The sequence below is a fragment of the Semicossyphus pulcher genome, unplaced genomic scaffold (genome assembly GCF_022749685.1).
Source record: "Semicossyphus pulcher isolate SPU_LCO1_2020_fin unplaced genomic scaffold, fSemPul1.0.p SCAF_13, whole genome shotgun sequence".
NCBI classification, from domain to species: Eukaryota; Metazoa; Chordata; class Actinopteri; order Labriformes; family Labridae; genus Semicossyphus; species Semicossyphus pulcher.
Genome location: NW_027211637.1, coordinates 8,973,691 through 8,997,991, shown reverse-complemented (window position 1 = coordinate 8,997,991; position 24,301 = coordinate 8,973,691). Strand labels below are relative to the sequence as shown.

The following is a 24,301-nucleotide window of genomic DNA, read 5'->3' as shown; positions in this document are numbered from 1 at the left end:
AGTTTATAGATACAGTATTTCATTACACCCTTTTGACCCCCATTTCCTCGAAAGCTCTTCCATCACTTTATCTGGGACAAAATGATTGTACATTTCCAAAACTATTATACGATAAACACAACCAGTATGCTGTTTTTACCTCTGATGCACTGTATGTATAAATGACCACCTATAAATATCCTTTCCCCTATCTAACTCATACTGTATGATTCGTTATTTATGACTACAGTGACCTCATACAGTATAGAAAGCTGAAGTTGTGTCCCATTTTCAGGCTTGCTCATGCTTCACTAGCCTAGGCTGCTTTATATTGTGTACCCAATCAGCATCCAGCAAACATAATAGCCACCTTGACTTTTGGGGTTATGGTTTTTTATTTGTCTTTTTTGAAATGACTCTTTAGAAATAGTTCCTAAACACCAATTTTATACCAATTTGATAAAAATTATAGTATGCTTAGTTCTTTTTATCTAATGATATGAAACAAACAAAAAAAACTGTTCAGTATTCGTTGTAAGTACTGCCAATTTGGAAAAAAATGTCCGAAAAGCATTGTCATGATGTATTTGTATGGGGGAAAAAAAGGATTGAAAGAGATAAAAGGCTATGTTTTGACCTATTCTGTGTAGACGATATAACATTATTATTGTCAGTTTCTCATCCTGTGCATGTGTGTGTTCAGGCTCAGAACCCCTATCACAACGCATCTCTGTTGGAGCAGAGCGGACTGCACCGCATCACCCTGGGGACGTCTACCATCTCCTCTGTCAGCTCTGCCAGGTATATTATCAAACAGACTCCCACGCAGACACGATGCACACCCATTACAACTTTCAACAACAAGCTAAAAATGAAGGTTTCTAGTTCAAGAGCAAATGGTTGAGTACCAAAAATTATAAATTATCATTCAAGTAGAAATCTGTCAGCTGTGATTGATTCTCTGTGACTCTGATTCGGCATAAAATTGCTTCAGGGAGGAAATTCCTTCACTAATAAAAACATGTCGTGTACTTTGTGGGTCAGTGGGGTACAAATAAAGACAACTGGATGGAGCAATCTAGTGTACTGTATGTAGAGCAACACTAATGTACTCTGAGAGGGCTATTTGTGTCTTTATGGCTCATTTAATGTCGCTCTTGTCTAGCTCGCTATGTGTTTTCGTGTGTAGTATAAACTGGATGTGTGTGTGGATGCTCTCTTTTTTTAATCTGTGTGTCTGTGAGTGCAAATACAATATCCTGAATATGTGTGTGTGCATCTATGTGTCCTCACTTTTATACTTTTTCCCTGTTAGAGAAAATCTTTTGGCTCGTCAGACTCTGGAACAAAACATCGTCCACACTGGAGCAACAGACCTGGATGTAGCCATGTTCCACAGAGACGGAGGTAAACGCAAAGTACACAAAATGTACACTTCAGGCCTGTTTCTCTCGCTTTTCCTTTCTCATAACCTTTTTTTGAATTTCAATATAGGCTTAGATAACGTACTCACAAGGAGAAATTCTCTTTATGCTTTTCCTGTTTCCCTCATCTCACCTGTTTCTTCTCTGCATCCTTCTTTCTCTCTCTTTCCTGCTTCTCTCTGTCACCTCCAAAGGTGAGGATTCAGACTCAGATTCAGACCTCTCCATGGAGGAGGAGCGCAGTCTCTCCATCCCCTCCTCTGAGAGTGATGACAATGTTCGACTCCGTGGGCGCATCCAACGGCGATTCAAACGCTCCAATCACAGTGAGCGTCTGCTCACTGAGAACACCCACAACGGCACCAAAGGTAGATGATTTTAGTGGTTTTCATATTATCAATCTCCTGTTTCTTACCATTTTTTTTCACTTTTTTTTTCTCACCAGACTGTAATGGTTTAAAGTCCAGCTCAAGGACACTTGAACAGTTGATAAGAACACACTAATGATGATAGAACCTACAACCTATGGGTTTTGGGATGGTCCCATCCTAGAGTTAGATGGAGGGTATGTAGGTAGACATTCACATCATAGCAGAAAACGTAACATGTATTCTTTTAAAGATTTACTCTTCATTTAGACAGACAAAATATTGATCCCTTTAAAGATTTAAATGTGGTTAAATATCGGTGCTTCCTTTTTTGCAGATGACCCCAGCTGTAGTCTGATTGGATTCAAAAAAGTTAAAAGGGCACAGTTTCATTGTAAACCCAGACTCATGGCCAAAACCAAACCACTCCTGCAGCATAATAATCTTTATTTATCAGTATGGTTACTGAGGTCTAATTACTCAGTAAACCAAAGACCATTCCCAGACTGTACTTCCTATCATGTCATCTACTCTTTATACCAGCTAATTTTTGCCTTAAGTGCTGTGTTAAAGATATAATCTTGAAGTTTCGTTCTCTTTGGCGACACCTGTGGCGATACACTGTAATTGCGGGAGTACACTTGCCAGATATCCAGACAGTGTTGCAGACGTCCACGGTTGGCTCAGGTTATAACTCTTGAATTTCCTCGCTGACGGTCACTTTCCTTTTTAGAGTGTTTGCTTCATCTGAGCGTCAAATTTCTGTCTTTTTCTTTGGATTTTCACTTATTTTTGAACTTGTATCTGTGGCCATCGAACTTTTCTTTGTTGTTTCAGCCATAGTAGATAACTGTTTACTCGCAACACTTGAGACTGGAAAAGCAGCTGCTTAGCTCCGCCTACCTTCTCTGGCAGACCAACCACTGCTGGGTGATGGAAAACATGTCACTAACTGGGCGCTGCTTGTGATTTTTTCTGCAAATGTTGCCACAGACACCCAGTCGATAATATTACTATATACTGCAAATGCAAAAACACTGGGCAGTGGGCCATAGGCTCAATCACCATTGTGTTACCAAAAACGATAGATTATTTTTTAGGACTGAAGTGTATCCCAGCCCAGGTCATCAGTTTAAACAGGGATAACACATTCTGGAAAATATTAATTCATATTCATTCAGAGTTGTCAGTTAACCTATCATGTGTCTTGCTGGTGGGATGAAAGCCCCACACATGTGGGGTGAACACACAGAAAGCCCCATGCTAACCAACAAAGTCAAACAATTTAGGTCCCTGCAGAAATGTAATCTTTGATCTCAGACACTGTGTATAGAAACATACCACACACGTACAGGCACAACACACACACACACACACACACATATATATAACAAGAGAAAATGTCAGTGCCTGTAGACATTAATCAATACCTACTTTCTTCTGTTACACTCAGAAAGATGTCATGCATAAAACATGAGTTTATTCAATTGAAACCATGTGATATAAATGTCATGCATATACGGAGTTCTATGAAAGGTTTCTCTGGAAGGAAAGGCCAGACGTGTACAAATCTATAAATCCAGTAATCAATTCTAAGCTTAATAAGCCATCTGGATCACATGAACTCTATTCGGGGAAAAACATGGAGCAGAGCTGTCAGTTGAACAGAGGAGGACAGGATCCAGATGGCCAGAACAGTGCAATCAATTCATCAATACAGTCAAACTGAAGGGCCAGAGCAGCGCTGAGGGGTGTGGGCGTTTCACTGAAAGGTCACAGCTCCAAGAAGGCAGACTATTTGTTGTGACCAAGTGTTAACACTGACCAGTTAATGCCTCTAATGAATCAATGAAGGGTTTGAGGACTTTGCTGGGATTGTGCATAACTGAATAAGTGTTTTAAGTGTTGAATTTATTTTGATGCATGTTCCACAGAGAAAAACACTTAGTGGACTCTCACAACTAGAACAACAAGTGGTTGTCAGTGGAAGCCCTTCACATGGTTGGTGCAACAGCACAGTGTATTTAATAGTTTGAATGGTTTCTATTATTAATCATCAATTGCCATGGTTATTATCAAGCAAGCATTGTAACTTTAATATCTTACCAAAATAATGACGGATTAATTGATAACGGAAAGGGAAGCACTCATGACACCACTGATTACATTTTGACTAAGTGTTGTTAAGCTCTTTGTTTGGGGCATTTTCTCAAATGAAACAGTTTGGTCTAAAGGGTTGATGTCATCACATCAAAAAGCACGATAAAACACTTTGAATTTTCCATTGTTATTTCATGCTGAACATATGCTGTTTGTCTGCTGACACTTGCTCAGAAATATGTTTTGTGTTCTTTAGGCTGCACATGGATATGCAACAAAATTAAGCTCACACGTAAATTGAAAGATAAATAGGAAGCATAAGAAAATATTATCAGCTTTTTATATCTGTTTTTTACTGGCTTTGATAATACATTAATGATTTTAAACTCACATGTAACCATAAGGGTTTTTTTAACTTTTTTGTCTTTTTTGTCCTTGACAGATCTGGATGGCAATGACCTTCTGTCCTACTGGCCAGCTTTGGAGGAGTGTGAGACGCACACTCTGCAGAAGTGGGGCTCGGAGCGGCCCCTGGGGGCGGATTACAGCAAGGACGCTGCCAACAACAACCAGGCTGACGCAGCGCTGACCAGCGGCGACGAGAGCGGCCTCACCCAGCCACACAGGCACCGCAAGGGTGAGGGAAGCACAGAGACACACACGTGTAGAAACACACACAGTCTAAGAAAACACTAAAACTGACAATTATACAACCCTTAAAGTATTTCACATGAAAATAGGAAACATACCTTAAAAAAAAAAAGCAATAACAAACTTACAAATACTAAAACAGTGTAGTGAACAGACAGATGAACAGAATCCTACAATAAGAAATGTAGTTTTTGCTCTCGTTTCTCTCTTTCTTGTTGCTGTGTTACGTTGCAACTTTGGGGACCAAAATCTGTGCATCTTTGAATATCAGTGTCTGGTTTGTATAATATTCACCATAATGTTGAACTAAAATCTCCAGACATCCTGTCTGACTGATGCAGCCCCAGTCATCAGAATGAAAATGGGAATTTTGCCATGAGGAAGACGGATGAGATGTCAGTTGTGTCTGCAGAATCAGCAAAGCATCATTTAAAGCACAGCTCACTGAGGTTTTGTTGACTTTGTTAGAACTTCAATTTTTTTCTGTGTACCCTCTGAGCAGTGTGACCAATGTGACCCAGCAGTGCCCTCTCTTGTAGGGATTTACAAAAATAACATGGGATTCAATCTGCTCCTTTTGGTCTGGCTTTCAAGTTCTAGCTTTCATGTGACGAGACTAACTGTATTTAGGATTTGCAAAGAAGAGCATGTTGGTTTTCAATATCTTTGTCTGAACATAATGTGATGGTGAACATGCCATGCTGTGCACTTTGATCACCTGGCATAAAACCCCAGTTGAATCTTTATATGTAAAGTATGTATACTCAGAATACATACATTTGAGATCTGCATGCACACACATACGCACAGAGTTACAACACTTGAAATGCAGATCTAGTTAGAAATCACTCATGTAGCCTGGAAACATGACATTTACGGAATTATAAAAATAAGCATTAACACACAAATCACGTTTATACATACAGACAAGTGCCCACATTCTCTCTCTCACACACACATACAACATTTTTCCCTAAGGATTTCCAGATTACTGGATTGTATTATGATTAATAAATGTTAATATTTATCCATCCTATATTATTCCATCCTCCCAGGTATCCTGAAGAATCGTCTCGGCTGTCCTCCAGCCCTCCAGGGTCTTGCCACCATGGGCCGGGTCCCCAGTGAGCTCAACTGGTACCGAACCTCTACTTTGGGACACCGAGGCGTTCCTGCTGCCTCATATGGTCGCATGTACTCTGCCACAGCGGGCGCCAGTGGAGGTTCAGGCTCTCTCTCCCAACCTGCTTCCCGCTACTCCTCAAGGGAGCACCTGGACTCTCTGTCCCGGAGGCAGCTGTCCAGGGATCCATTAGGGAGGCAGACGGTGGGGGGTTCAAGGGACCGGCTGGACTCCCGGGGTTCTAGGGACAACCTGGATCTCTTACCCAGGAGGAGAGAGCTGGGGCTGGGACAGGGAGCAGGACTTGGGGGCCTGGGGCTGGACCACCAGCGAGTCTCATCATCCAGGGAGAACTTGACAGGATCCAGGGACAGACTTGACAACCACCATACAGGCAGCGTCCACGCCTCGAGGGAGGACCTGAGTGGAAATGGAGGAGCAGTTGGAGCAGGGATGGAGGGATACCTGAGTGGATCCAGGTCCCATCTGAACTCCCTAACTCGAAGGCAGGCGTCATCCCGTGAGCACCTTGGGGGGGCGCTGATGAGCAGTAGGTCGAGAGAGCAGCTGGAGACCAATGGAGTCGGAGCTCAGGCTCAGCCGTGTCGGGAGTGGCTCCGCACCTTGCCCCCCCGCCAGCCTTCACACCCCGACCAGCCTCCATCCTCCTCCCCTCCTCCCCCGATCTCTGAGGAGCCCCAAGAGCAGCTCTCTGCTTCTGCTCACGCCAGGGGACGACTTGACTCCGCACCTCCATGTAGGTATCCTGGTCAGGTCCCCCAAGCTGCAGGTTCAAATCCTAACACTCTGGGTCGACAACCATCCAGTGAACACCTGGATATTTTGTCCTCTATCCTAGCATCCTTCAGTTCCACTGTCCTTACTCCTCCTGCCCCTGCTGCCTCTAACCCTGGGCCTAATGGCTCCGCCCATGGACCCTCCCCGTCCGCCACCTCCCACAGTGTATCTGAAGTCTCACCAGACTCAGAGTAAGTTTCCCTGTGGGAACAGATCTTTATTGACTAATCCTCTTCTCCTATCCCCTTTCTTCCTCTTTAAGCACACTTGTTTGCTTTTACTTTCTTGCATCTCTTTTCTTTATTCCCATCTTTTCTTTTTCTCTGATTGACTGAGGTTTCCACTTTCTCAGTGGGGCTGTGGAGACCATGGACACTCTTCAACACCTATCTTACCTTTCTTGTTGTTCCCTCTCTAACTTCTCTATCCTTTTATCTCAACCTTACTCAGCTACCTCAGTTCCACGTTTCAGCTCCTTTATCTTCTCATCCCTTGTGTCTTTGTTTTTTTTTTGTTCTATCTCTGTCTCTTCTTCTCTCTTTGTCCTTTTGCCTCTAAGAGCTCATTTCCATTCTGTAGTTATATTTTCATCACTATCTGTAATTGATCTCGGTTGTAATTGGTTTCTGGTTTTAATGTTTCCTTTTCCTCTCCTTCACCTCAGAGCCAACAGAAGTGAAGGACAGTCTTGATGACAGCCTCCATATCCCTTTATGCATTGTGACAGTGCTTGGAACACCAGGGACATGTTCAAAGGTCTTGGATGGCCCTGAACTGACGGGCCACCCTGGGCCAAAGGAGGACTAGAACAAACTTGGACAGAGACAGAGTTTGAAAGAAAGTCAGATGGAGTGAGTGTCCACTGAGGATGAAAAGGGATGCTTGTGGGCAGTTTGTACTTTATAAATTAAGTTTTCAAGTCCCACTGCCTTCAATGATCTATGACATTACTTTGGACGATAAGTCACTCACCTCTACTACCTACAACGTTTTCTGGACAAAAACAAACTCCTCAGATCCCGAACGCAAAAGTCAGCTTGATTCAGCAAGAAGAAAAAAAAGAAAAGACTGTAAATAACATTTTTTATACATTTTGTATCTTTTTCATTGGAGATGAAGAAGAAATCTCTTGTGATGTTTTCTTTTTTTTTTAATGATTGTGTCCGTGTGAGGTTGTGAGTGAGGTTGGTGCGAGTGCAGTCTTGTTCGTTGCTGAGGGAGAGATTTCCCCCACATAGAGAAAAAAAAATCCCCCAAATCCCCCCCAGTGGTCCTCAGAAACTTTCCCTCACACCCATCAACTTTGTGTACAGTGAAAGGGGTCCGGCAATAGTGTTTGATGAGATTATCCAAACCACGTGTGGTTGAAGGGAAAATATCAAAGGTGTGAGAAATGATTGTACATAGGGGAAGGGAATATTTTAAGACAAGAGATTTGATGGAACAAGATGATTGTGAAGAGAAAGATGGCAGCGCGAAGCTAAAACACCACATGAAGGTTCAGCTGTTAAAGATCAGTCACAAGTGTCAATTTATCAGCTCCGTCGGGAGATTGTGCTGTTTTGTGATCCGCTGTAAATGAATGTGACCTTGTCACCTGTCTGTGTATCTCTGTGCCTGGTGCTGTCTGATCCAGACCATATCAGTGGATTGATTTTTCAAAACCACCTTCAGTGTTCAGGTGGCAGATATCCGTCTGCCTCTCTGTATGAGGCCGTATCGTGTAAGAACCGTTTAAAGCCCCTCAAGGTATTCTGCACTTTGATGCATCACACCTCAACCTGCCTCAAGAGACGCCACAGGAGCAGCTGAATCTCTCCGGCAGCATCCAGGAGACTTAATGTTTAAAAGCTTCTAATGCAGAAGTTCTGTGCAAACCCAAGCCAAAGGAACAGCTGCTTAGCATCAGTGTGAAACATCAACGTTCTCTAATATTCTGTGATGAAAATGAACTGTGCAGGGTGGGAGCGCTATACATGTAATTCACTGTTTTGTTCAATTGTGATTTTATTTTTACAATTTTACCATGGAAACAAGTCTACATTGACATATGATTATTATTAGTAAGATTCAGATAAGCGCTATAAAATGACTCAATGCGGTTGGTGTTTTATTTGGCCACTGAATTTAGATTTGGCATGTAGGAAAGCTGATCAGAGGGAAGACAAGTCAAGACAAGTGTGCTCGGATTTACGCTCATGTCTGTAGCACATGAATCCCATGTCAGAAGTTTTTACTTGCTTGCCTGAACACAGTTGCTTCAATACTTCAATATATCCTCCGTTTATGGAAAATTTCAGAGAAAGGAGGCACAAGAGTCCTGACTTTGCTTTCAAGCTGTCATCGATGAGATACTTCACACTAGAACACATCAATACAGCTTTGTTGCCATTGTTTGTACAGAGATGAGGTTTCTTGAAAGATGCAGCTTTGCTTCTGCTGCAGCAGTTGCTGAGAAGATGTCAGGATGTCAGCTGTGTCAGCGCTAAAAGCCTCTAAGTGGTTTTGAGATGCAGGTCTTTCCATCAGCAGCTGCTCCTTTCTCCCAGCTGTTGGAGCGAGCGCTGAGTTCAGGCAGTAAGGTAACAACACAGGCATTAGTAAGCCATGGAGACTGGCAGCCAGTCTCCACCTGACTGCAAAGGGATAAAGGGATTCTGGCTGACAGAAATGTATTTTGTAAGGAAAAAAGTGCATTGGGTCATAGAAACTGATTGTAGAGTGTTTTTTGGCTTTGCCAAAAGTGATTTCATCCTGACAGTCCAAAAACAAAATGACAACAGAGGAAATGCATAGAAAACAAGAAAGCTTAAATAGAGCACGATGAGCAAAAGAATAAAACCTGAGGTACAAAATGAGAAAAGGTCGAACAGAGAACAAATTGGGTTAGAAACCATGACTGTGGAAAATGTAACTGCAGGGAGGAAGGCGTGGATGTTACTCATCACAGGGAGGAAGAAACAAAACACAGAAACAGAAGGGATGATGGGGGGGGGGAAAAACACATCTCAAACACCTTGCCAATGCCAATGCATATCTCCCTCTGACCACTGCTCTGTCACCCTTGGGCGTGATGTGACAAGTGAACCTATTCGTGACAGTAGTATTGCCAAAAACAGGCTCCGGCAGGGGAACACCAACCATGAGTCTCTTAAAGGGATAGGACACCTAAAAAATCTGACTTTGATTCCTTTTCATTCTTTTATCCAGGTGCTCCATTTATTTATTTTTCTTCACAGATTAGTTTCCACTGACAGTACCTTTAACTTGTACAGACATGAGATTTATTTTACTTATTGATTATTTATTGACAATGTGTTGACTATTTACGTTGCCATTTTGTATGAGAGGCTGTTAACGATGTATGTGTGAATTTTTCTGTCCAAGTGTTCCCTTTTTTTCCACATGTAATGTAATCTCTGCTGCACAGATGAGGACAAGAAAAGAAGGGAATATGAAGATATAAATATCTCTGTTTACACCTCAGACTGCAATCTGATAGGTGTCATTTAGCATTTCAGCATTAAAATTGGTTTCTTAATCCAATTATGGAGGTAAGATCTGAGATAATAAAAAAGACCTGAAATTGTAGACCTATGAAGATGCATTTATCCACATCCAGACAGGAAATCATAGAAGAATATCTTAACTAAAAGTTGAATACTGGGTGTAAATAGTGCACGTGTCCCAAATCAGACCTTTCACTGTTAAAGGCAGTAACAGTGAAATTTCCAGCTTCAGGTTAATCTCGTTCGGATTTATAGCAGCTCCACAGTGAGGAGAGTCAAAAGACTAAAAGAGGTGAGACTAAAATGTTCTGATGTGCTCTGAAAAAAGGGGGAGAAGTGGCACAAGAAAAGATACAGAGTGAGAGATAGTCAGGCAGAGGAGGAGGAGGAGGAGGAGGAGGGATGGGAGTTGTCTTTGTTAGATTTGTATGTTCATTATGGGATGCCTTCTATCCCGCTGTCGGCGAGGGACGGCGGCATGGAAACAGCTGTTCCCCCTGTTACCACGGAAACAAGAGAAATGTTGGACATTAAAAAAATGACTTATTCCTACACGGTTGTGTTTATATTTATTCTGTGTGTGTGAGAGAGAGAGTGAGAGAGACAGAACGAGGTTTGCTGTTTCATATTCATGAGGACAGGCATTTCCAGGTGCGAAAAAGCGAGCAGAGAAAACATCCTGACAGAGGGACATGTTTTTCTGGAGAGCTCTCTCTCTGACTTGTGAATCTCAAAGTATTCTGTCACATTCAGAGAAGTTAGAGATGTTCAGCTGCCACTTTGATTCCCACCAAAAAAACAGCCAGCTGAACACAGCAGCTAGCAGCTGAGACACAGTAGAAAAACGCATAATAAACTTAAAATACTGGGCAATATCCACCTTAGACATTCTGATATTATGACTTAGTCACAAGTCCTAGGGACATCCCTATGAGACAAATTAAATAATTCATAAATTTGGTTCATTCACTTCTTTTGCAGCATTAGATGAGAAGATCAATACCTCTCAACACTCTGCAGTGAGTTCAGAGCTGGAGCAAGGAAGCAGTTAGCTATTAGTTTAGTGTGCTGACTGGATGGAGGGGCTAGCCTGGCTCTGTCCAGAGTTTGAGAATATGCCTACCTGTATTATAGCAGTATAATATACAGATAAAGCAGTTGAAACTAAGCTAGATTTACATGAATGTCGATTAATATGCGTTAGAAGAAGAAAATGATTCAAATGAATTCACTCTAAAACCTCTAAAAGCTCCTGTGAGTAGTTTTTCACTGGTAATGAAACAGACTGAAATTAATTCTGATTACTCAATATCCGTGGTTCTCAACTGGTGGGTCGGGACCCAAAATTGGGTTGCGAAGCTGTTTTCATTGGGTCGCACATGTGTGCTTGAAAAAAAGAAAGTTGTGGCAAAAAGTCTATGCTGCGCTTTTATTTTGAAGGACATAGGTTTCCTATGACGTGCATGGAGTAGTAGTGTAGTTTATTCACACTGCATGTATTCACTAACGGGTTAATCCCAGCTACAGTTACATTCACATTCTTGAAACTTTAGGATGTTGCGCTTTTTTAAAGTTTATTTAATTGTAGAGGATATAGGACAAGATTTTTTTTGTTGAAAACCACCACTTAAGAATTTACAGGACAAAATCAGCAAAGAGATTCACAAGGGTCACCAAAATCAACACAAAACCCAAACGTTTCTCACAGGAGCTTTAAGTCTTAGTGGTGCTGGTGGGTGTATTTTGGAACCAAGCTACCCGTTTCCTTTTGCTAACCTTAACGCTTTCTACCTCTAGCTCCACACTTAACAGATGTTTTTTTCCGAGTGGCAATCAATTCTTTAATTTCATTTTTAGCAAGACTATGAAAAGGAGCATTTCCCAAAGTGTCAAATTCTTCGTTTCAATAAGGTGTTGGTTATCCAGACCAGATTCAAGGCCTCTTTGTCATCAAGTCATTCAAGTCTGTAACCATCCTGTAGGGATTAACATCTTTCTTCCATAATGTATTCTCTCCTGTGGTGTTTGTGAGGGTGGCAGAGAGTGTTGTTTTTTATATCCCAAATCTCGAGAAGGTGTTAAACTGGTGTTTATCAGGTAGGGGTGACGGCAATTATTCTCTTCTTTTTAACAGCATTTAGTGACTACATATTGATGAAGAGCCTGTTTATGTTTCCTCTGATTATTTTACCACCTAAATTAGTGACACACTGACTGCCTTCTCATGTATTTCTCTTTACTTTTAGTTTGGTCTGGTATTCTAGCCTACACTTTGCTTCTAACTTAGAGGTCAACATTTCAGCAGACCATTTCCTGTTTCACCAGGACAATATCAACCATCGGGTCTACAAAGGGATGGTTGCGCCAGTGTGGTTTGTAAGAACCTGCCCTGACCTCAATCTCATCCAACACATTTAGCCAACTCACCCAGCATCAGTTGTCGGTGTCACTTGTTCCTGTGGTTCGATGGGTTACAAATCACATAAAAAGCCTTCCTAGAAGAGCAGAGGCTGTTATAATATAATAATGTGAAAGGTTTTTCAATCACATACGGTTGTATTGTTCAGGGTTTCCACACACTGCCCATGTAGTTTCTCCACTCATTTATTCAGGATTTCTTTCTTTGATTTCTCACCTGCCTGTAGTCATCTCCATATTTGTACAAAATGCTGATTTATTTACAAAGCCATAAAACATGATGAAGCAGATATTATTTTGTAAACAGGCTCCGTTAAGTAAATTCATGTTATAAGATTGTCCATTATTGTAGTGATTATACTTCATCTCAGTATAGTAACAGGCTTTGACCTTCACAGAAACTTTGACAATAAGCATCAATAGACATCTCATCATTTTCAACACTGAAGCCACACTGAAAAATTACAGATGAAACAGGACCATTGTGATCTCCATTTTACACAGCATGATTTTGTGTACTTCAGTGTTGCAGTCCCTTCAATTGGATTGATGTTTAATGCATTGCTGTGCAGTTTTAGTTTGTCTATCTTTGAGAAAGCTATCTTAAACAGAAAAGATGGTCATCGCATTGCAGTGATTGGACGTTAGTTCCATCAATCCATTATCTTCCGCTTATCTGGTGCCAGGTCGCTGAGGCTGCAGGCTAAGCAATGTGACCCAGACGTCCCTTTCCCCAGCAACATTTTCCAGCTCCTCCTAGGGGATTCCGAGGCGTTTCCAGGCCAGATGGGATATATAATCCCTCCAGCAAGCCCGGAAAACCTCCAAAGGGGGGCACCGAGGAGGCCTCCTAATCAGATGCCCGAACCACCTTAATTGCTCCTTTTGATGCGAAGAAGTAGTGTCTCTACTCCGAGCTCCCTCCAGATGTCTTAGGTCCTTACCCTGTCTCTAAGGCTGAGCCCAGACACGCTGCAGAGGAAACTCGTTTCGGCTGCTTGAACGGTTGTTCTTGTGATAAAACTGAACAGTTGCTCAGATGAGCTACTTTTGTTCTTTTGAGTAGTCTGCAACTCAAGTACTGTAACTTCTGTTTTCAAGTAGCAGTACTTCTACTTGAGCAGAATGTCTCATGCTTTTCACAACTGAATGAAAGTGATTTTACCTAATTCCGTAAGAACAGCTGATGTAAACTTACTGAGAATCCTTCTTTTACATTTAAATACAAAACAATGTATAAAAATAGTGACAGTTTCATGGCATACAGACAAAAGAATAAAAGAATTAAACAAGCACTAATAAAATAAAGTTATAAAAACAGTTCATCCTGTTGGTGCAGACGTTTTCTCCTCATCATCGCTGCTGCTGGAGGAAGATGGCGGCACGTCCTCGCCCATCCGCCTCAGCTTGGCTTTGTAATAAACCTTCTTCATCCTGAAGGCCTTCTCCTTCTGCCGGGCTGCTCTCCTCTTCTCCCTCACCAGCTCCTGCTCCCACGCCAGCACCTTCATCTTGTTCTCCCACTCCAGGATCTTCATCTGCTGCTGCTGCTCCAGAGCGTCCGTCCTCTGCTGGTACTCTAGCCTCGACAGGTCGATGGAGTCGTGCTGAGACGAGCGGTGACCTGATTCCTCTGTCTCGCTGCCTGACGGGTGGAGACGCTGGCTGATGAGCCGGGACGTGCCTGAGAGATCAGAGTTAAAAAAATGTGTCTGTAAGTGCATTGGTCCGAAATTTGCTCTTTACTTGTGATATGTGTATAATTACACCCACGTATCCTCGGTAATGGTGACCTGAAAACTGAACTTATTACCCTACAGCCAATCATTCAGTGCCGTTTACATGGCCACAACTTAACTGATAGTACTTTCTTAATGTTGTTAATACTAGTATTGATCGGTGTTCATATAAACATAATCATTTCATGATATTTGCCTGCAGAAAGTTCCCTGATCAAATGTTTGCAGGCGATATGCAGTGCCAGCCTGCAGGGCTTTATGTTTGGGTACCTGGTGCTGTGAAGTAGGTAGCCGGAAAGGTCACATCCTGTGGCTCTGCATTGTGGGAGGTGGAGTTTGTAGTAGGGCTGTGGTGCAGATCTGGCCAGTCACTGCCTGTTATTCTGTCCAAGGTGTCCCGCTGGAGGCAGATGGACACTTGCTCCTTGCGATCCTGAGTCTGAGACAGAGAGAACAATGTGTGTCTTATTACTTTACCATTGTCCACTCACATTAAATTGTGCTGATTTTGCCCCTAAAATAACCAAAATTGTCATATTTTAATATTTACCCGATTCAATGTGCCATTTGTCTGCCCAGCAGCATTTATCATCATCAAATTGCCTGCTAATGGAAAAAAAGGGAGACAGACAGGGAAGGACAGCAGGTTAATGTCTTTCAGGAAAATAGGTAGACAGCACCTCCCTCTGGTGGATGCAGATATAACACCTCAGTCACACCAAAAGATTCCATTCTAGGATGCATTGTACCAAGTGGGGAAGAAAGTATATAATACTTAAACACTCAGTTAAACAGTTAAATTGGGTTGCAGTTCAATCAAGTTTAAACAGTTTGACAATATTCACTTTGGTTAAGTGTTCTTAAGCAGAATTATTAAATCCCTCAAAGATAAAATTCCATTGTTGTGGATTTGTTGCCGATTCTGTTCTTAGTACTGTAAAGGGTTCAGCAGGAAAAAGGATCTGTAATTCAGCTCTATAAAACAAAAAATGTTATTAAACCACCCAAAGACATGTTTAGGACTAGAAAAAAGTAGAGCAAAAATAAATAAGTACCAAAAAAATGAATTAAGTAAATCAGGATAACTGGATGGAAGTATTTCTACATTTGAGACAGCTCAAATGTGCCGACAGTCCTCAGAAGCTGGGGAAACGCTGAAATTCTGTTTAGGTTTGCACCACAACTACCGTAAATCTCACCTTTTACCTTTACAGTATTTTGGTAAAGTCATACATTTCAAGCACGAAAAATAAAAACTGAACTATTTGCGTGGCTGAAAACCATTAGAGAAAAGTGAGCATTTATTTGTGTGATATGCAGTGACATGGTATATATACAGCTCTGGAAAAAATTAGGAGACCACTCCAAATTTTCCTTAAATCAGCATCTCTCTCTACACGTCATGATCAGCTCAATCCAGATGTGAACCCCACTGAAAACCTCCTGAATGTGATCAAGAGGAAGATGGAACACAAGCCATCGGACAAATCCGAGCTGCTTGAATTTTTGCTCCAAGTGTGGTCTAACGTCACCCAACAGCCATGTGAGAGACAAACCTTTTTTTTCATAATTTTGTTATCTTAACTTTTTTATACTGCAAGTAAAAGACCTAAATGAGAATATTTCATTTGGAAGTAGTGACAAATGTTGAACACAATAAAACAAAAGTTTATTTAACGCAAACACAAACCTATAAATAGTGGAACCAGAGAAAAACATATTTTTTGCAGTGATCTCTTAGTGTTTTCCAGAACTGTATTTCAACCAAGCTTTCAAACCAAGTGTTAAAATTCTCAGCACCATGCTGTCATATTGTTAAAGAAAATGCTACTTTTTACAGGGTCGACTGCAGATTTGTTTATTAATGGAATGGATAAGGGATTCTTCTTAAGTGGTTATGATTTCAAAATGAAATCACAGGTTTTTGGGGAAAAAACAAACAAATAAACGCAAGAAAATACAAATATTACTCATTGCATTTCCGTCTTGGAAGAATTATCATGAAATCATGTTTCAACACACTCTAATTACATAATTTTTAGATAAATTAACGCATTTTCAATGAAACTTCAGCAGAATACAGAAGTTCAACTGCAGCTGCTCCTCATGTCCATGTCAGGGAAGTGAAGGCTACTGTGGTGTTTTAAAGGTCTAATATTAAGACATACACCCTGACAGACAGTTATTGTGTACCATTAATAATATGGATACATCACTCTCTAAAATATAGGGTATATTTACGCTACTGCACTTCAAGGTGTATTCTTTGCACGTGCTGTTGTGTACATGCATGCAGAGAGAGAGAGAGATAAAGAATATGTTGTCAGAGGGAAAACCTGTGTTAGATGACTTGGGACAGATGTTTCAACACTCACACGTCTAGACTGTTGTTTTAGCCTTATACACACGCCCACCACCAACTACAGAACAACACAACAGCTATATGAGCTAAACAATAACAAAGATTTATCGGTTAGTACCACATGTACTCTTGTACTTCTGCACAGTTTAAGGCATGCTTTTTACAGGTTTTTCTGTTTTAAATTGAAGCTAAGCTACCTTCCACTAGCTTGCGGACCGCTGCTTTGTGGCCAGCTCCCCCTGCGTGGCTGGTGAGAGCAGCCTCGCCCATGGTCTGAAGTTTGATTGATTTACAACAGGCCCTGCATCGGGCGAAATGAATATCCTGGACGTCCTTAACTAGCCAGTCCTTGTAAATTCCCTTTGACAGCCAGGAGTCTTGGAATTTACATTTTCCAGGCATTGCTAGCTGTGAAGTTAGCTGGACCGCTACCTCACTACCACTGCCAGACGCAACCTCTTACCTTTAACTGCCTCTTGATGCATTCAGGTGTACTCGGAAGATCCAAACTGAAGTAGCAAGACTATGAATATTGCTTAATATCATACAGTCATTGCTTAAAATACAAATATTTTTTCACAAAACATCAGAATTAATTTATAAAATATAGAAATATTACATTGTAACACATCTTTTCACTTTACATCACTTCTAAAATACTATTCAAATAATTGAAAAGAAAGAGCAGAAACAGCATAACCATATCTTATGCTATAATAAAGAAAAATTGTGAATTTATTTGTCTAATTAAATGTCACGAAAGTTTCAAAAGGATAAAAAAAAACGTAGAATTACTAGGCTTTCAATCTTTTTTAAAATGACTGATGTCAACCATACTACTTTTCCAGGAGATACGAAGGCAACACAACGCAATAACAGTCACATGTGTGACATTATCCAATACAAAAACGGCCATCCTTTTTTTCCCAACCAATCATTGTTCAGAAAGCTGACAACGTAGCGTCATTGGTTAAACTCGACACGGAAGCCAGAACATAAACACATGGCTACTACACTGCGGTTCGTGAATTCAAATAACGACATTTTAATGCAGATTTAATATACATTTATTTTTTTATGTAAGGGTTGTTGGAAGTAAAGCTTGAAAACCTAGAGAACTGTATTTTCTCAATGTATAGTCGGCAAATACAACGAGAAGAGCACTTGCCGTTAGCTTGTTTTGCTAACTGACATGCTAATGGTGACTGTACTTAGACGTGCTCATTTTTATAATGCAAGCCAACCTAATTTCCCATTTGCCATCTTCTGCGACTCTACCATCTTTAATAAGTGTATCTTGTGACGTTATATCTTTCAGGCACCCGATAAAGTGTCTCCAATGAAAGTTGTCAATCAGTAAAGGATGGAGACAGCAGCCCTGGTAGCTCCAGTCACAGCTCTGGAGTTTCTCCAGGATGCATTTCTGCTGACAGGTATGCAGCCCTATTGGAAGTATATATGATATAATATGTGCTATTTGTAACATCCTAATCACAGGATTTCCTAACAATATTCGCCAACAATGTTTTTGGTAAAGTCTCAGTCGAACATGTTGAACTTAAATGTGCTTTGTCATATTGGTAAAACGTTTTAAATAGACTCTGTGTCACTTTTTTTGTCTCATTTTTTAAAAAGAAGACTGAACACTGCAAAGGACTGCAGAACGCATTTAACTAAATTTCAGCTTCCCTTTCATGGCAGGTGAGGGTCCAGTCTTGACCGTGTTCAGTCTCCACCCCCACCCTAAAGCCTGTGTTTCACTGAGTGTGCTGCAAAACTACAGAATCCATGGGATAAGACCTAGAAGCCTGGAGACTGTCTCAGCACAGAGCTCTGCAACAGCAACCTATGTGAAGAAGAAAGATGGTTAGGACAAGCAGATATTTGTTTTCACTGTTCTTTTTTTTTTTTAAATGTGTCAGGTGTAAAGAAAAAGGACTTGCGAGTTTAAGTGAAATGAGGTTCAGTTAAGTCTATTTAGATAGATACGTAATTCATGGTATAATTTTGCCTGGGAGGGCTTGTTTAAAAGCTGTCAAGCATTGGAATTTTTTGCTCTCATTGACACCTTTGTTTATTTTTCTAAGAAATATTATGTCTGTATTAATAAATGTAAAACTTCAAATTTCTTACTCCAGAGCCCATCTTCTATGACCTAGCAGTGTTTGGAGGCAAAGCTGTGAGGCTGGTGAGGCTTCATGTGGATATTCAGGATACAGAACATCTTCGCTTGGAGATTCTTGGTCCCCTCATGGAGCTGCGTGACTGGGCCCTGGATGTCCGTTGGCTCTATGGAGACAAACACTCATTGCTCTGTGTGGCTGTAGCCCACAATAGTGCTCTTCTCCTGGACATCATAAAAGGAAATGCCCTTGAACAGCGCTCCTGTCTGGAGGGTTGTGTACTCTACTCTGCCCTCCTTCTGGTGCATGAATCCTGGGCAGACACGGTCTTAGTAGGAGGGACAGTTTTCAACCAGCTGGTTCTCTGGAAGCCTGGAGGAGACAAAAGTAGCAATTCTGATCACAAAGCTCCAGTTCAGAGACGTCTGCTGGGCCACAGTGGGGTCATCTTCAGCATCTCTTACCTCTGCGAGAAAGGATTTCTGGCCTCAGCCTCTGATGATCGCAGTGTCAGGGTGTGGGGTGTTGGTGCTTTAGGGGGTCCTGGAGGGAAGTGTGGTGACTTGAACCCAACTTGTTTAAGAGTCCTATACGGACACCAAGCCAGGGTGTTCTCAGTACGTCTCTCCCCAGGGAAACTGTTCAGTGCTGGAGAGGATGGGGCCTGTTTAGTCTGGGACTGGGCTGGAAGTGGCAATGTGGTTCGCACATTAAAGGGGCACAGAGCAGGGGGTGTTCGAGCACTTGGAGTCAGTGAGGGAACAGGAGATGAAAAGAGGTGGGTGGCTACAGGAGGGGCAGATGGAGGGGTGAGATTGTGGAGGGTGGAAGGGAATGAAGAGAGCAAGGAGAAAATGGAGGAATCAGTGACAGAGAAGCTAACTGACCTGAAATTTCCCAATCAAGGCTTGCCTAAAGTGGTTTGTATAGCAGGAGAAGAGGATGAAAGTGCAAGTTGGAGTCAGAATAAGTTTATAGTTTGTACTGACCAAGGAGTAGTTTACCAGTACAGCGTTGGGCAGTGGCAAATAGTCTGGCAAGGGACCCCTGAGTTTCAGTCTTATTGTGTGATGGAATCAGTTGCCATCAATGTGAAAGACTCTACAGCAAAAGTTAGTTTGTGTGCTGTAGGAAACCTCAACGGGTCCGTACAGGTCTTCCCCATCTCTCATCCTCAGTGTGGGATTCTTCTCACAGGTGGATCAGGGAAGATCCATAGCCTTATATGGCTAAAAGCAAAAGAGTGCTTGTATTTGCTAGCATCAGGAGCCGAGGGACTTGTCTATCGCTGGTGTGTTGATGTAAAATGTAATGCAGGCAGTTCCTTAGCTCTCAATGTAAATCCTCTACCCTCTTTCCTCCTTCCCTCCTGTGCCAAACGGTGGCTGACAGCAGCTGTGTGCATCCACTCCTCATCACAGGGGCTGCTGTGGGTGTGTGGGGACAGGAGAGGGTCCCTGCTTTTGTTTCATGAAGTAGGAAAACTGGAGCAAAATATGGGAGCTGACAAAAGGATAGATGAAAGCTGGAAACAAACTGATGAAGAAGGGTTTGAAGCTGAGGAAGAAGGAAGCGTTAGAGAAGGAAAAAGTGAAACAATGGAGAACTTAACACTTCATCCACTGAGCTGCTTGTTCGGAGTGCATGGAAAACAGGGTGTAACTTCAGTGTGTGAACACCAGGGACTGCTCTACAGCACTGGCAGGGATGGCTGCGTGAGGGTCTTCAGAGTGCATCAAACACCTTCAGAAAAACCCGAAGAGAAGAGTGTTGGAAAGAATGTAGAGAACACAGGGAGGCTTCAACTGGAGGTTCTCAGAGTTCAGAGGGCCTGCAAGGGTATGGAGTGGCTGGAGAGGGTTTTATTTCTCATACCTGACTTTCCAGTGGAGAAAGAGGAGGAAGAGAACTTACGAGTGGAATGTGAGAACCACTACAAGACAAAGAATCTAAATTTAATGGAAAATTTGGAGGTTACAGAGGAAGGTAGTTCTGAAAGAAATGAAGAAAAGGCAGAGAACAAGGGAAGAGAGGCCAGGTTTGTCATTTTGGGCTTCCATGCTGTCCAATTTGTGGTTTGGGACCCGGTGAGGCAGGAGAAACTGTTAGCCGTTCCTTGTGGTGGTGGACATCGCTCTTGGAGCCTCTGGCCATCAAACAAAGGCGTTTGGCCTGGATATGGAGCTCTGGTCTTCATTAAGCAGGGGGCTGTTTTGGCTTCGCAACCCCCTGGAGAAGAACCAAGCTGGGCTGGAAAGGAAGGAAGGACTGGAGGATGGAGTCTAAGAGAGGGTGTCCATGGTAAGGGGATTGGATGTGTATGCAGGCTGGGGAGGATAAGGGGATTTGGAAATGACATTCAAACAAAGCAAACTGGAAATGTGATTGATATTGAGGGAAGAAATAGGATAAAGGAAGAAGGGCTTTGGGATAGGGAGATAGTGGTGACGGGAGGAGAGGACACTAGCTTAACAGTCCTGGCAATACATCCCAACTTGGGCATTGTTAAAGTTCTCTCCGTCATTACTGACCACATCTCAAGCGTTCGGACGATGACAGCACTAACACGTCTGGATGGAGGGAGTGAAAACTCCACACAGTCTCTCTCTGCCCTGCTCGTGTCAGCTGGCGGGCGAGCTCAAATGCAGTGTTACCGGCTATTGATTGGCTGGGACAGACAGAGACTTGTTCCTTCCTGTCAGGTGATCCAGGTGGCCAGCCACCGATTGGACGAACAGTGGGAGAAACGGAGGAACCGACACAAGACCGTTAAAATGGACCCAGAAACAAGGCAAGTTACTGGTAGTAGTGTAAGAGGAATGAGCAGAAACTGATGAATATAAACAAGCTGTGAAACCACACCTGTGTTTATTTTATTGCACATATTGAATAAACTCACTTACTGTTTTTCAGTTGAAGCTGAATTTACCCTTATTCTCTTTTTACTTTACTTCTGATCCAGCCTAATCAATTTTGTCTCTGTGTTTTCAGATACATGTCTGTAGTGGTGGTGGATGAGAAGACGGACTGTGTTCTTCTCGCTCTGGCCTGCAGCGATGGAGCTCTCAGGTTGGTGTCTATGAAAACATATGGAATGTCTTTTTTTAGGAGCTGGTGAAGTTTTACAGTATAAAACAAAATGTCTTTAAATTGTGTTGAATCTTATAAATTCTTCAGGAAAGTGCTGGCGATGATGACTGTAAGTTAATGTGAGAAAAAAATGTGTTGTTCCCTGGCAAAATGTGGCTGAAATATTTATAGTATGCTGTTTTTCCTGTGATTCCGTCCTCAGTCTTTATATATTTGTCTTTTCTCTTTCATTACTATCCTTTCCAGATTGTTTTCTGTCAGCGAGGTAAAACGTCAAATTGATTTGTTGTGGGAAGCGTTTTACCACCAGCGCTGTGTGCTCAGTGTCGCCACCTGCAGCCTGGAGGATGGAAAAGGCGACAGGTGATCCAATATTCCATTATCATTTTATTTGAGCAAAAACTGAGTTAGTGTTGGCATTTTCATTTCAAGTTAGTGTTAGTCTTTTTTTTTATAAGAATCTATCAGAACTAGACCACTGATTTTTTTAAATTATTATTTTAAGGTACACTGTGTTTTGAAAAAAGTAGTTACTGGCAGATTAGTAAATTAAGGTTCCCTTTAGCGTTTTGTTTGGTGAAATTAGATTAAAGCACTCCCACATGTGCATGCTTCATTTAACTTGTGTTTCTCTCAGGTATAAGCTGCTGTTCAGTGCTGCAACAGATGGCAAGATTGCAATCTGGGATTTGACTGAGGCTTCTTACTTATCGACCTGTTCTTCGAGCAACACTCAACCTTCACCAATCCCCTGCCTTGTCATTCCCGCCCATCAAAGCGGCGTCAACTCATTGGCTGTTTGGCCAGAGAAACTGGGACAACAAGAGGGCTGTTGCCAGGTAACGGTTGCTAGTGGAGGGGATGATGGACAGTTGACAGTGTCCACGATTAGGGTGCAGTACCCAGAAAAAGGGAAGACTGGGGGCAGCAGAGGGTTTTCTCAGACTTCTGAGCTCCTGATTTCTCAACAAACTCAGTTACAATCACCAAGCCAGCTTCATCTTGATCTCCAATCCCAGTTCCACATCCCGCTGGCTCATGCTGCTCCTCTGACCGACCTGAAGCTCCTGAGCCCAGGCCTTGTGGTCTCCACTTCTGCAGATCAGAGGGTTTGCCTGTGGAAGGTCAGCAGTACCGGTATCAGCCACAGTGGGGCATTGTGCTCCCACATCGCAGATGCTGCAGGACTCTCAGTGTGGGAGGGGGAGATGATAGAAGAGGAGGGAGGTAAAAAGAAAACAAGATCTGAGTCTGAGCAGGAGATTGAAATTGGTAGACAGACAGAGCGTCAGACAGATTTAAAAACGATCTGTAAAACAGCGGAGGGTAGCGTTGGGAGATTCAATAAGGATAAGGAAACAGCTGACAAGGCCAAAGGTGGAGAACCTGTGGAAGCTGTGAGAGAGACAGGTAACCCAGTTTGTACGACCGCTGATGAGAAGGGAGGTGAGACAGCTAGTGAACATGGCAATCAAACAGGGACTGACAGCGTGGGTAAGACAGAAAGTGAGACAGATATCAAGACTTCCTGTGGCAGCAAGCATCAGAGAGGAAAGATGGGATACGTGCTGGTGTGTGGCCAGGGCTTCCAGCTGCTATGTGTCAGAAAAGCAGAGATGAGAAATACAAGAGGAGAAAAGGAAAAGCAGAAGCTGAATGACTGTGTTAAAGTGACTTTACAAGAAACATAAGTCGAATCCAAAGATGGCAGCACTCAAAACAATCACTTCTGTAAAGTTCCTCGTCTGTTATATCCTGACCAATTATCAAATGCTGCTGCAACATAACACAAACAGTTGTGCAGTAAATTCATACGGACATGATAGCAGATTTAGAAAGTGTACAGCCACAGCCGTCTAGTTTGTTTATATAATGACTTAATAGCTTGAACCTGCCCCATCTTAGATAAACAATTGTAACTGGCCTGAACCCAACAAGGTCAGATAAAAATCTTTCTAAATGGGAGGGGCATGGCAACTAAAACATTAGCCTGCAGTTTAATCTGCTTTCCAGGCTATAAAATTCCTCGATTGTAGATTAATTAATTGATATGTAATGAATTTTACTTTTGTAATTTTAAGAGAACCTTTTTAATAAAGTGTATTTATTCTCCAGCTTTCATTTATTTAATGGGGTATATCACAGTTATGTAACACATTCAGTTCTAATGCAGCTAAATAAGGATTTAATAGAAATCAACAACAAAATTGAAAATTCTGTTACTAAAAAAGAGAAAAGTTCCAGCAGAAATATCACCAGTGATGGTGTGAAGAGACATAAATATCTAAAATGTGGATCTGGACTGTACTACAGCACCACAAGGATTTTGGTGCTCATAAAGGAACATTTTAGAATTCCATGTCTATTTCAAGAGAACACTAAAACCACCTCTGATGTGTTTGGGCCATCTGTGGCCTCCTTCAGGGAACATCACCACACTGCTCAAGGATGTCTAAATAACTGCAGTCATTTTTAATACAGTATGTTTCATCTCACCCAGCCTGGAAATAAAGCTGTTCACTTGTAGAGAGCCTTGGGACTGAAGTTTCAGACCTTATCAAAGACTGCCCTTACCAAATGTACCCTTACACAAAGTGTTTTGGAGATTCAAGGCTTT

General features: G+C 42.0%; 3 protein-coding genes across 3 annotated transcripts in view; 2 read left to right on the top strand and 1 right to left on the bottom strand.

Moving 5' to 3' along the window:
• celsr3 (cadherin, EGF LAG seven-pass G-type receptor 3) overlaps positions 1–8,084 on the top strand; it is a 109,140-nt gene extending 101,056 nt beyond the window's left edge. The window contains exons 32-37 of the mRNA XM_069660050.1: positions 683–780; positions 1,295–1,386; positions 1,598–1,771; positions 4,314–4,508; positions 5,578–6,634; positions 7,108–8,084. Of these exons, the coding sequence (XP_069516151.1) occupies positions 683–780; positions 1,295–1,386; positions 1,598–1,771; positions 4,314–4,508; positions 5,578–6,634; positions 7,108–7,135 (1,644 nt within the window). The 3' untranslated portion in view covers positions 7,136–8,084. The remainder of the gene's footprint in view (positions 1–682; positions 781–1,294; positions 1,387–1,597; positions 1,772–4,313; positions 4,509–5,577; positions 6,635–7,107) is intronic.
• Positions 8,085–12,350: 4,266 nt separating this feature from the next.
• Positions 12,351–16,891, bottom strand: LOC138589659 (uncharacterized). The gene is made up of 4 exons (XM_069660054.1): positions 16,669–16,891; positions 14,660–14,715; positions 14,380–14,548; positions 12,351–14,054 (listed from the first exon to the last, which is right to left on the bottom strand). Exons 1-4 carry the CDS (start codon positions 16,871–16,873, stop codon positions 13,693–13,695), a joined length of 792 nt encoding a protein of 263 aa, XP_069516155.1. The 5' UTR covers positions 16,874–16,891; the 3' UTR covers positions 12,351–13,692.
• A 943-nt stretch (positions 16,892–17,834) lies between these two features.
• Positions 17,835–23,759, top strand: wdr6 (WD repeat domain 6). The gene is made up of 6 exons (XM_069659387.1): positions 17,835–17,904; positions 18,173–18,337; positions 18,610–21,385; positions 21,586–21,663; positions 21,931–22,047; positions 22,322–23,759. The coding sequence occupies exons 1-6, from the start codon at positions 17,835–17,837 to the stop codon at positions 23,373–23,375; spliced, it is 4,260 nt and encodes a 1,419-aa protein (XP_069515488.1). The 3' UTR covers positions 23,376–23,759.
• Positions 23,760–24,301: the final 542 nt, after the last annotated feature.